Genomic DNA, 14,082 nt, shown 5'->3' with positions numbered 1-14,082 from the left:
ACCTGGATGCCCTTAATATCTTTTTCTTGCCTAACCACTATTGCAAATACTTCCAGTACTAGATTGAACAGAAGTGGTGAGAGTGGGCATCCTTGTCTTGTCCCTTATCTTAGAGATAAGGCCCTTAGTTTTTCCCCATTGAGGATAATGCTTGCCATAGGTTTGTTTGTTTTAAATGGCTTTGACTATCTTGAGGAAGGTTCCTTCTAAACCTATTTTGGTGAGAGTTTCATCATAAACGGGTGTTGGATATTGTCAGATGCTTTCTCTGCATCTATTTATATGACTATATGGTTTTTATCTTTGCTTTTGTTGCTATGATGGATTATGTTGATTGATTTCTGAATATTAAACCATGCTTGCATCCCTGGCATGAATCCCACTGGGTCGTGGTGTATGATCTTTTTGATGAGTTGTTGGATTCTATTTACTAATATTTTGTAGAGGATTTTCTCATCCCTGTTCATCAGGGATATTGGCCTATAGTTTTCTTTGTTGATTGGTGTCATTGTTTGCTTTTGGTATTAGGGAGATATGTGCCTCATAAAAACTGTTTGGGAGAGTTCCTGTTTTTTTCGATTTCCTGGAAAAGCTTGAGGAGAACTCGTAATAGGTCCTCTTTAAATGTTTGGAAGAACTCTCTAGTGAATCCATCTGGGCCTGGGCATTTTGGGGGGAAGATTTTTAATTACAGTTTCCATTTCCTTGATATGAATGGGTCTATTCAGGTATTCCAAGTCTTCTTGGTTCAATCTTGGGAGATTATAGGAATCCAGGAATTTATCCATTTCTTCTATGTTCTCTTGTTTCATGGCATAGACTCTCAAAGTATTTTCTGAGATCTTTGAAATTTCTCTGATTTCTGTTGTGATGTCCCCTCTTTCATTTATGATTCATTTTATTAGGGTTCTCTGTCTCTCTCTCTTTCTTTGTGAGTCCTGCTAGTGTTTTTCAATCTTCTTTATTTTCTCAAAGGGCCAGCTCTTAGTTTCATTGACCTTTCAGATTGTTTTTTGGGTTTCCATGTTGTTAATTTTTTTAATTAATTAATTTATTTATTGAATTGCTGTGGGAAAAGTTACAAAGCTTTCAGTTTTAGGTCTCGGTCATGCAAATATCAATCGCATTTCCCTTTACCAATACTTATTTTTCACCATGAAGAACCCCAATAAACCCCCACCCCCACCCCCAATGCCTGTGGGGCAGATGAATTCTAGTTAACACTCTATCTACTTTGACTAGCTTCATTACTTCGATAAAAGTTGCACAATTATTATTTGGACTTTACCCCCGCCCAAATCAGCCATGCTGAAAAAGCATTGTGAAATAATTTGCTTTCTACAGCTGGGTTCAAGAAGTAAATGATCACAGCCGCGCGGTTTTGGATTTCTGCTATTTTACTTATTAACCCTGGAAGTATTTCTACTGAGAGTCAGATAATTAAGAGATTGGTTTCTGTGCTTCTGGGGCCATGGCTGTGCCGGAGAGCTGCTCGTTGGGGGCACCTGGTGACCGCAATAGGGCGTGAAGGACGGGCCGGAATGCCCCTCGTCCCATGAGGTATCAGTCGAGCCCCCACACCCGGCTCAGACCTACTCTCCACAAGGCTCCCATGCGGCCGCCATCTTTCTTTCCAGAGAGGAGAGGGCAGAAGGGAGCAACACCCTTTCCCCTCTGGGCAGGCAAGATCGCACGGATTAACGCATGGTCCCTTCACTTTTCTGCTCCAAGCTGCTGGTTTTCTGCATTAAGTCCTTGTGCTTCTGGGGCCATGGTCATGCCGGAGAGCTGCTCGTGGGGGGCGGGGGGCGGGCAACTGGTGACCTCGGTAGGGCATGAAGGATGGGCCAGAACGCCCCCCGTCCCATGAGGTATCAGTCGCGCCCCCACCCCCAGCTCAGACCTGCTCTCCACAAGGCTCCCATGCAGCCGCCATCTTTCCATGTTGTTAATTTTTCCTCTAAGTTTTATTATCTTTTTCCTTTGGCTGGATTTGGGTTCCCTTTTTTGGTCTTTTTATAGCACAGCGGGTAGGGCGTTTGCCTTGCACGCAGCCAACATGGCTGACCCGAGTTCGATTCCTCCGCCCCTCTCGGAGAACCCGGCAAGCTACCGAGAGTATCTCGCCCGCATGGCAGAGCCTGGCAAGCTCCCCGTGACGTATTCGATATGCCAGACACAGTAACAACAAAGTCTCCAATGGAGACGTTACTGGGCCCGCTCGAGCAAATCAATGATCAACGGGAGGGCGTTTACTTTACTTTACTTTTTATTAGATCTTCAGCTGTGACATCAGATTAAAAATGTAGGCCCTTTCTTCATTCCTTAGGTATGCTTGGAAATTTATAAATTTCCTCTTAACACAGCCTCAGCTGCATCCCATAGTTTCTGGAAGCTCGTGTTTTCATTCTCATTTGTTTCCAAATAACTTTTCATTCCATCCTTAATTTCCTTCCTGACCCACTCATTGTTCAACATTGAGTTGTTTAATTTCCAGATGTTTGATTTGGTTTTCTGTGTCTCTGTGTGATTAGCTTCTATCTTCAGTGCATTTATAAAAGGTAAAGGTAAAGGTAAAGGCCCTCCCGTTGTTCATCGATTTGCTCGAGCGGGCCCAGTAACGTCTCCATTGGAGACTTTGTTGTTACTGTGTCTGGCATATCGAATACTCTCGGTAGCTTGCCGGGCTCTCCGAGAGGGGCGGAGGAATCGAACTCGGGTCGGCCATGTTGGCCGCGTGTAAGGCGAATGCCCTACCTGCTGTGCTATCGCTCCAGCCCGCATTTATAAAACAAGGTAATTTACTAGCAAAGGAATATTGCCATGAGATTAATTACTAACAGGGCAAAAATGAGTGGACTAAGTAATTTATAAAGGACAGGTTTTATTAGTTATCGTGATCTAGTCCAAGGGATACAAATCATCACCCACAGATGAAATCAGCACATCTATTTTATAAACAAAGTTTTATTAGAACATTGTCATTTGGTTATGCATTTTGTGGCTATATTTGCACAACATAGAGTAGCACCATTGCTTGAGAATTTTTATCTTACTCTTTACATTAATAGGTTCTCTGAACACTTTTCACTAAATAAGCTCATTGTTGTAAGTACAGCAACTATAAATATATATATATGTGTATATTTCAAATCTAAGAAGTTTAATCAGCAAATTTACTTCTACGTCATGTTCACCTCCAATGTAGTTTGTAAGGGAGACTGCTCATAATATTAACTGCAATAAACAGAGAATAAAGCTATCTTTTTAAGTTCTTTCTATAAGCTAGGATAGACACCTTTCTAAAATGTCTTTTCCCACTGTAAAGGAATGGGAGACAACTTAAAAATTCATGAAAGGACCTCCTCCCTAAGGGGTACATCTGACTTGCACATACATTTCATGATTCTGCACTAGTCATTTGGTCATACCTACTTCATATGGGTAGGAAGATGCAATTTTACAAAGTGTCGGGAAGGAAAAGACTTAAATGATTTTTAACGGCTTTATGAGAACTACAGAAGTCAAGGAAGTAGAAGGGAATGATAGAATAGTTGACACGATATATTACTGAGCTTCTTGCCCAGGAGGAAATTGTGATGGTGAAAGAGAAGAAAAGATTCAAGAGGCCAGGAGGAGTATAATACATCAGATCCAAAAGAATGGAGAAATTCTGAGTGATACAGCAGGAAATATCTGAGGCTGTGTTTATTTTTAGCAGATAAGAACAAAAAATTGCACCGACGACTTTATTTTTATATACTTGATTATTTCAGTGCATACTGATTTCTGTTGTTCTCATATTTTTTTTTCTCTTCAGAAGTCACATGTTCTCCTCCTTATATTCAAAATGGTATCATCAGACCTGAAAAACCCATATATACTGGTGACGAGTTAGTCACATATGAATGCAAAAATAACTTCTATCCTGCAACTCGGGAAAAAACAGTTAAATGCACAATTGCAGGATGGGTACCGACTCCAAGATGTACTTGTAAGTTACACTTATTATTTACCACTTGATTATGAAATTATAAAATTTTGTGCTATTAAGCACAAAAACATATGGATGGGGCCAGAGAGATAGTTCAGCAGGTAAATGTATCTGCCTTGCGCACTGTTGATCCAGGCCTGCTCACTGGCACTTAAGATGGTCTTCTGAGCTCTGACAGGAGAGGTTCTTGAGCAAAGAGTCACCAGTAAGCTTTTAGCACTGAAGGATGTGGCCCAACAATAACAATAAAAAACCAAAATCCTAAGAAATAAATATTAATATGGGCACAATAAATATTTCCCTAACTGCTCTTTATTTGAAAATAGAGGTTTTAGAAGAATTCTTTGATTTTCAAGACAGCCAGTTCTAACGAGGACCAAGACCACTCTTAACAATAAACAAGTTGTAAGCCAAGCCATAGTAGAGTAGTTAGGGCATTTGCTGTGCATGCAGCTGACCAAAGCTGGATTTCTATCATTGTGTATGGTGCCCTGAATATCACCAGGAATAATTCCTCAGTGCAGAGCCAGGAGGAACTCCTAAGCACTGCCAGGTGTAGCCCCAAACCAATTCTGAGTACAAAATTTCCCCGAAACTATTGACTCAAAAGAACAATTATGCTCCCTCAGATTCTCTGTGACTTGAGAATGTGGAAGTGACTAACCAGGCTATTTCTTGGCCACAGTCTCTTGGGTTGCAGACAAGTTGTTGTCTAGGCTGCAATTGGCTAGGCAAGAGCACCAACTTCGAGGATGACATTCTCAAATTTTTTGGGCAAGAAATATCAGCAACTCAACTACATGGCCTTGCCGTAGGTTGCTGGAAGGACAACTGATGTTCTCTAGGGTTAGTGATAGGAGAGGAAGTATCCATGCCAAATCGGGACAAATAAGTCCAGGAAAAATACTGACAAATACTGACACTACAACTGCATAACTGCCTTTTGCTTTTCTGGTTTTGGGTTTCACAGGCAGGACTTGAAGACTACTCCAGGTTTAGCATTTGAGGCTTGCCCTTGATGGTCAAGGGACCATAAAGCACCAGAGAATGAACTCAGGCTCCAGCATGCAGAACATCTGTTTCAGTTTCTTGAACTGCCCCTTGGGCTCCAAGCCATATAAATATTTAAGATGTGAGTCACTAAGACCACCACCAATACAGAGAAGTGCAGTTAGGCTTCACTTTGTCAAGGGCTGAGAGTAGAAGATGGAAAATTCCCTAAAATCATTTCTTGTGATATTCCTAAAATTATAATTGATATAGTTCATTCAATATTTCATTTCAGGTGATAGAAATTCATTTCTACACATGCAATTATATTCCCTTTATATTTCACAGCTTATTGAGAAGTGGTATCATAATTAAATTGGATCTTCCATGAAGAAAATGTACTAATGCAGTTATTAAGTAAAAGACAGAATATTAACTAACTCTCAGCATAAGTTGAAGATTAGTTTACAAAGCATGAATTTGAAAAAAACTACTATCAGTATGAGATAATGAGTGTAACAATTATCAGGGAGTTATTTCATTCATTATGATTTGTTTATGAAATGGTACAGCACCACAACTATATCTCAACATCAACAGGATTCTTTCACAAGAGAGTTGTGAAATTTTGTGGACAGTGTAGGGAGACTGCCAGGGTTGTTAGTTTAGCAGACAGCTCTCAACTCATTAAATATATATATATATTGGATACTTAAAAGATATTTGGTAAGTTGTTATTTGATAAATTTTCAGGCATACTCTATTATTTTTTTCTCCAGTAATTTAATAGAATAGAGGAAATACAATAAAAATTCACAATACAGTATATAAGAATAGCTCAATAAATATAGTAATATTCCTCCTTTGAAAATAAGAAATTAAAAATTCCCTGTTTTCCAATTTCAATAATAAAAAGATGTTTCCCATTATCTTAGATACTTGAAAATTAAAATTTATTATTAAGGGCCAGTGATGGTACAGAAGTTGCATGCATGGAGCCAACTTTGATTATTTCCCAGCACTAAATATGGTCCGCAGGGCACTACCAGGAATGATCTCTGAGCACTGAGCCAGGACTAAGTTCTGAGCATTGATAGGTGAGACCTATAATTCTCTCTGCATTACCCTCTCAAAAATATCTTCCAATGAACAAAACAAGAATAATGTATTTATAGTCTCAATGATTGATTTGAGTTATTAATAAAACTATTCTTTTCTATCTTTTCTCTCCTTTCCTTTGCTTTTCTTTCTTTTTTTTTCTTTTCTTTTTTGAACTACACCTGGTGATACTCTCTGTTTACTTCTAACTGAAGAATCAATCCTGGTGGATTGTGGGAATCATATGGAATGTTGAGATCAAATCTGGGTCTGCCATTTGCAACTCAAGCACCTAACATGACATACTCTCTTCCAGCCCCAGAAATATTACTCAGGGGTATATGTTCAACCAAACATTCTGTTTTCTATATTTTAGGGTGTTTCTGAAAATTAAAAAATTAACTAGATATTAGTATGCACAACAAATAAACCCTGCTATCTGCCTACATTGCTTTGTATTAGAGTAAAAGACAGGCCTATGATTTCTAATGATGACAAAAAACATAAAAAGAAAATTATGAATGATAAAATCAGTACTGTCATCACAAAAACAGAATGGGACTAGGCTTAGAGAGAATTCATTAAAAATATGTGAGCAGTTTTCATCTTGGAGAGGCTAAAAACAAATTTATGTGTTACATGACTCATAAGATACACCCATACACATGTGTTCGAGCAGTATGTGTGTGTGTATAACCTTCAGGATCAAATAGAGACCTTTAACAGGCAAGGCACAAGATTTATCACTGAAGCTCATTTCAATGCCAAAGATATAATAACTTCATTCGCAAGGGCCTCATGTTCCCATACCTCTATCAATTAAATTTTATAACTTTTCTTGTCCTTGAAACTCATGAAATAAGTGTAAACATACAGGATATACTTTATGTTTAATAAGATTTCTAATTAATTCCTTTAAAGCTCTGACTATAGTTACACTTCTTTTTTCATTACAAGTCAAACCTTGTGATTTTCCAAACATACCACATGGAGCCCTACATGAGGAAAGCAGACACAGACCATACTTTCCAGTACCTGTAGGAAAACAGTTCTACTATCACTGTCATGAAAATTTTGCGACGCCTTCCGACAGAACCTGGGAATACATCAGGTGCACAATAACAGGATGGAAGCCAGAAGTGCCTTGCCGCAGTGAGTAAATGTTGTTTTTACCACGTATGTGGCAATAAGACAAAGAGATAGATTTGATGTGAATGGGAGTGGAGAATATCTCCTCAACAGGGGGCTACAAGGACTATAGAAGGTTATGCAGTATGGGGGTTGCAACTCAGAACCTAGGACATACCAGGCCTGCATTCCAGCTCTTTGAACCTTTTTCCCACATCACTGCACTGAATTTTAGAAGCAAAGTAAGTCTTTGTACCAGGATAGTTTCTTCCTGGAAAATTATCTAGAAATATCAATAGAAAATTTTTAACTGTATCATGTACATATTTTAACTACGAAAATAAAAGATAAATAAATAAATAAAATTAATTTGTCTTTTAAAAAATTATTGTATAGTAAAGAGCATAGATATTCCCTATGCTTATGCATCCTCAGCTAAGACCAATGGGAAATTACTAAACTTTTATTTTTCATTTTAATAATCATTAGGAAAATGCCTCTTTAGTTATTTGGAAAATGGAAAGTGGATATGGATAACAAAAGTATATTACCAGGGTGAATCTGTGATACCTCAGTGCAATAATGGCTTTGGTCTTCCAAATGGGGAGAAAGTAATGAAATGTACAGAAGATGGCTGGTCCCCTCCTCCCAGATGCGTGCGTATCAGTAAGTAAAGGGGTCTGAGCTCCCAGTTTATGCTTGTTTTTGTTTTTAAATTCATTTGTATCAATTGCAAATAGTTCATATGTGCAATCGATTCTTTCTTATTTTTCTGCTTATATAACTTTCATTAATTTAAAGTTATGTTTTATTTTTAAACTTATGTTTTATTTTCTGCTTACATAACTTTCTTAATTTTAAACTTATGTTTTCTGTGTATGAATGGATACCATACAGATTTCTTGATAACCATGTGTCACAAATGTAGTAAAATAGAAAAAAAATGTTGAAATCTGTAGGAAAGACTCAGGTAAGCAAGATGGCAGAATAGGAATGACTTGTCCAAATGACCTGCATGCTGACAAGCACCCCTATGACTATCACTGTGGGATTCAGAGACTGTTGCATAAATATTTTCACATAGTTGGTAAAAATTGATTCTGACATTAATGAGGCTCAAAAATTATTAATAGATCCTACTAGTCAGTTTTCTGACCTTCTAGAAACCCCACTTCCAAGACCCAAGGAAACCCTTGCTTGCTGACTCTTTTCGCTCATGGACCCAATTAATTCCCTGTACATTTAACTCACACCCAATCCTCATGCCATGACCTGTCCCATTTTTCACTGTAAAAGCCAAGCATTTGTAGATGTTGAATAATTGCACACAAATAGCCAACTCTAAGTCTTCTGAAAAGGAAAATACAGCATTCAGCTTTGATCTTAAGAAAGCAAAGAGGATGCTATCTATAGCTGGATTAATTCTGCAAGTGTGAGACAAAACGTACTACCATGCAATGTCTCCAAACAGGAAAAAACCATGTAGGATTCATAAACAGAGGCTCATAGGAAGTCTTAGAAACCCTAGCATTGCTTATAGAATGTATTTCTCTCTCAAAGACAGTAAGTAAATTCTGTGTAAGAAAACACAAAATCGATTCCAAGGTACTTGATTTTCTTAGACACTAGTATGAACATGATTTTTTAAAATATATTTCTTCTCTTTAATAATTTGTATATAGGAAAGTCATTGACTTTTGAGTGTTGATTTTGTAGCCTACCACTTTACTATACAAACCTATGGTTTCCAGAAGCTTTTTGGTAATGTCTTTAGGATCATATTGTCCACAAATAGTGATAGGCTTCCTATCTGTATACCCTTGATATCTTTTTCTTGCCTAACTGCTATGGCCAAAACTTCCAGTACTATATTGAATAGGAGTGGGGAGAGTGGGCAACCTTGTCTTGTTCCAGATCTTAGAGGGAAGGTTTTTAGTTTCTCTCCTTTTAGAATAATGCTTTCCATGGCTTGTGGTAGATTGCTTTGACTATATCGACGAAAGTTCCTTTAGTGCCCATTTTGCTGAGAGTTTTCATCATAAACAGGTGCTTGATCTTGTCAAATGCTTTCTCTGCGTCTATTGATCTGATCATATGGTTTTCATGTTTTTTATTGATATGATGAATTATGCTGATTGACTTGCAAATGTTAAACCATCCTTGCATCCCTGGGATGAATCCTACTTGGTCATGGTGTATGATCTTTTTGATGGGTCGTTGGTTTCTTTTTGCTATGATTTTGTTGAGTATCTTTTGCATCCGTGTTCATGAGGGATATTAGCCTGTAGTTGCACCTGTATACTCATTGCAGCACTGTTCACAATAGCCTGAATCTGGAAACAACCTCAGTGCCTGAGAACAGACGACTGATGAAAGAAACTTTGGTACATCTGCCTAGTGAAATGCTATGTAGCTGTTAGGAAAGATAAAGTCATGAAATTTGCTTATAAGTGGATGGTCATGAAGAGTATTATGCTAAGTAAAATGAATCATAGAGAGAAGGACAGACATAGAATTATTGCACACATTTGTGGAATATAAAATAACATAACATGAGACTGACATCCAACTTCAGAAGACACAAGGACCAGGAAGATTGCTCCATAGTTGGAAGCCTGACTCATGAGCTTGGGGAGAAGGCAGCTGGAATACAGAAGGGAGCACTAAGTCAGTGATGGTTGGAGGGATCATTCGGGATGGGAGATGTGTGCTGAAAGTAGATAAAGGACAAAATATGATAGCCTCTCCATATCTACATTGCAAACCATAAAGCCCCAATGTAGACAGAGTATGGGGGAAATTTTCTTTTTTTTTTTAAATTTATTTATTGAATCACTGTGGGAAAGGTTACAAAGCTTTCAGGTTTAGGTCTCAGTCATGCAAATATCAAACACATTTCCCTTTACCAATACTTATTTTTTTACCATGAAGAACCCCAATAAAACCCCATCCCCCACCCCTCCCAGTCCCTGTGAGGCAGATGAATTCTAGTTAACACTCTATCTGCTTTGATTAGATTCATTGTTTTAATAGAAGATTCACCACTATTATTTAGAGTTTACCCCCCCCCCCCCCAAATCAGACATGCTGAAAAAGCATTGTGAAGTGATTTGCTTTCTACAGCTGGGTTCAAGAATTAAATGTTGGTTTTGGATTTCTGCTATTTTACCTATTGACCCTGGAAGTATTTCTACTGAAAGTCAGATAGTTAAGAAATTGGTTTCTGTGTTCTGGAGTCGTGGCTGTGCTGGAGAGCTGCTCGTGGGGGGCAACTGGTGGCCTCGGTAGGGCGTGAAGGGCGGACCGAAACGTCCCCCTTCCCATGAGGTTTTAGTCGCCCCCACACCCCCGGCTCATACCTGCTGTCCACAAGGCTCCCATGCAGCCGCCATCTTTCTTTCCAGAGAGGAGAGGGCGAATGGGGCAACACTCTTTCCCCTCTGGCAGACTTGATGGCCTGGATTAACGCATAGTCCATTCACTTTTCTGCTCCAAGCTGCCAGGTTCTGCATTAAGTCCTTGTGCTTCTGGGGCCGTGGCTGTGCTGGAGAGCTGCTTGCGGGGGGCAAATGGTGACCTCGGTAGGGCGTGAAGGATGGACTGGAACGCCCCCCTTCCCATGAAGTTTTAGTCGGCCCCACACCCCCGGCTCATACCTGCTGTCCACAAGGCTCCCATGTGGCTGCCATCTTTCTTTCCAGAGGGAGGAGGGCGGAAGGGAGCAACACCCTTTCCCCTCCGGGCAGACATGATGGCCTGGATTAACGCATAGTCCTTTCACTTTTCTGCTCCAAGCTGCTGGGTTCTGCATTAAGTCCTTGTGCTTCTGGGGCTGTGTCCGTGATGGAGAGCCGCTCGTGGGGGGCAATATGGGGGAAATTTTCTGCCACCAAGGCAGGGAGAGTTTGGAAAAGGGAGGAGGATATAATGGGGACATTGGTGGTGGAGAATGTGCACTGGTGGAAGAATGTGTGTTTGATCATTGTATGACTAAAACTCAAACATGAAAGCTTTGTAATTGTATCTCACAGTAATTCAATTAAAAAAATGTAAAAACTAGGAAATCATACAGTTTGTTTTTATGTGTATAAATCTCGAGTATTGTGCTATTTGAACTTACTAAGGGGGAAAGGGAAGAAAGAATGATCTCTCTCATCTGCAGGACATAAACAAATAGTGCAGGGAAGCAACACATGCATTCTCTAAGCTTTTAAAAAAATATTCCACATGTGAAAGAATTTATTCATGAATACTATATACCTGAAATTCAGCTATACATTAGTTTTTAACTCATGCCTTAATTCTTCTTTTAAAATAAAAGAATTCTCACTGTGTACATCCTCCTGCTGACTCATTTCAATCAACACAGTCTCATCTCAGAATGCTCTGTCTCATATGTGGGATATAAAGAAAACTTGAGGAGGAATACCAAATGACCAAAGTCAAGAGAGATGAGGAGCAGGAGAGGTGGTCTTCAGTAGGAAGATTGGCACTGGGATAGGGATGAGTGGGATAAAGTAGGAGTAGGAAGGGAATACTAGGACAATAGATAGGGGGAAAGTGCCAGCCACAGAGGCAGGCTTGGGTTGGATGAAAAACTGGGGACACTCCTGGAGGATAGTGCACTGAAAAAAGGATAAAACAGTATATGTCTGAAACAAAAAAGGAATACAAAATGTTTTAATTTAATATTATCAATAGGACTTAGCAATCGAAAATCAAAATAAAATGTTTTATTATTAGACTTAGACCATAGTATCATCTACTTCCATCTACATTGCAGAAAATGTCAGGATTTCACCAGTTCATATAGCTGAGTAGTCTTCTGTTGTGCATAGGGACTTTCATTTCTTTATCCACTCCTCTGTTCTTAAGCATTTGGGTTATTCCTGGAACTTGATCATTCTGGATCACCCTATAATAAATGCCAAAGTGCAAATGTCTTTTCTCTCAATAGTGTTTTTGGTAGCTTGGGATATATGCAAGAAGTGGAATTGCCACTTCTGATTATTTTCCAAAGAGGCTGAACCAAGGATCATTCTCACAAATAGCGGAGGAAGGTTCCTTTTCTATACATTCTTGTTAGCTCTGATTTATTCCCATCTTTTTGACATGTCGTAGTCTCACTGGTGGGAAGTCATAACTTGACTTGCTTTTCCCTGATAAAGAGAACTTTGGGTAAAGAAAGCTTTCTCATCTTCCTTTTCTTGAGACTGCATTGACTATTATGCGAAATTTATTACTACATCTAACCTATTCTATATAATTAAAAATGCCCTACAATGGGCCAGAGAGATACTGCAGTGGATAAGATGTTTATCTTACTTGTAGTTGCCATGGGTTCAATCACTGACTTCCCATATGGTCCTCTGAACACTGCCAGCAGTTTATACCTGAGTGCAGAGCTGGGGAATGTCCTCTGAGCATTTCTGGGTGTGACAATCAGTCAATTGATATCACTATATCACTCTATCATTATCACCTCTTTGTTCATCGATTTGCTCAAGCAGGTGAGTAATGTCTCCATTCGTCCCTGTCACATGCTAGTGTAGCCCGATGGCATATTGGGGGCTCTTTCAGGTTTAGGGGAATGAGAACCATAACTGTTACTGTTTTTGTCATATCGAGTATGCCACGGGTAGCTTGCCAGGCTCTGCAGTGTGGGCAGGATACTCTTGGTAGCTTGCTGAGTTCTCCAAGAGGGATGGAGGCTATTAGGGGAGCCTCTAATCACCTTTACAGATGTCCGCAGTCAGGCATATATGCGGGCAGGATACTCTCAGTAGCCTGCCAGGTTCTCTGAGAGTGAGAACTAGACAATAAGTACTTCCGGAAGTTTGGTTTTACATTCTCTGGACCGTGGCCATTGATGGGGTTACATGGCAGTTGGTGAGTGTAACTGCCTAGCTACTGGAAGATGGGGGATTTAGGTGGAGGAGGCACAGTCCAGAACCAAGCAGTCTTGGAGATCTCAGCCCTGGGTCTTCACACCTGGGTTCTTCTGCCGATGCCTTGTGTGAGGCTTGTCCCACTGTGTGGAGAGTGGTTTTAGCATGACTGTGGCTGGTTCTCAGAGGTCTTCAGCTGCTGAGGCTTTGCTAGGGGTGGAGAGGGAAACTCAACCTGCCACCCTCCAAGGAGCCCTGGTGAGCACAGCCAGGTGCCGGGCAGGAGACTCTCTCAATATATTATATAAATTTACATATTATATATTTATTTATTTTATATAAATAATATAATTATATTATTGATTCAGAGAGCCCGGCAAGCTACCGAGAGTATTCGATATGCCAGACACAGTAACAACAAAGTCTCCAATGGAGACGTTACTGGGCCCGCTCGAGCAAATCGACAATCAACGGGAGGGCCTTTACCTTTACCTTTATATTATTGATGATAATCAATAATAATATTGAAATAATATTATTTTTAATAGTAATAAAACATCACATGCATATTGACAGGTACAGCACTGTATATGTAATATGATTATTTTAACAATGATAATTCTTCAAACCTTTAACAGTGGAAGTGTTTCCAGTTCTTTGCATTTTGTTCTGTTTTAATTATTGATGCTTCTCTTTATGTTTAGAAAACATAGAATCTCTTTGGTTTAGTGGATTTCCAGGTATCAGTTTCTTTAGGGCGCAGTGTGAATGAGATTGCTTTATTTTTGCTTTTCCCTTTTCCACTGTTAGCATATAAAATGCATTCGATTTCTGCCACTTTCCTGTGTAGATATATTGTTTCTAGGAGTTTTAGTAGTTTTTTTTAGGGATTTTGATAAGTATAATATTATGTTACGTGCAAGAAGTGTGATTTACTTTTCTGACTGGATTCCCTTTAATATCATTTCTTGTCCTGTTGCTGTG

The 14,082-nt window shown here is 39.3% G+C and overlaps 1 protein-coding gene across 1 annotated transcript in view; it reads left to right on the top strand.

Annotated features, from left to right (window-relative positions):
• The window catches only part of LOC130019998 (complement factor H-like), a 79,103-nt gene that overhangs the window by 26,573 nt on the left and 38,448 nt on the right, over nt 1-14,082 (top strand). The window contains exons 7-9 of the mRNA XM_056110601.1: nt 3,821-3,994; nt 7,040-7,234; nt 7,700-7,876. Coding sequence (XP_055966576.1) covers nt 3,821-3,994; nt 7,040-7,234; nt 7,700-7,876 — 546 coding nt within the window. The remainder of the gene's footprint in view (nt 1-3,820; nt 3,995-7,039; nt 7,235-7,699; nt 7,877-14,082) is intronic.

Source organism: Sorex fumeus, unplaced genomic scaffold (assembly GCF_029834395.1).
Source record: "Sorex fumeus unplaced genomic scaffold, SorFum_2.1 ptg000010l, whole genome shotgun sequence".
Lineage (NCBI taxonomy): Eukaryota > Metazoa > Chordata > Mammalia > Eulipotyphla > Soricidae > Sorex > Sorex fumeus.
The sequence above is the reverse complement of the archived record's forward strand: the minus strand, read 5'-3'. Positions and strand labels throughout refer to the sequence as shown.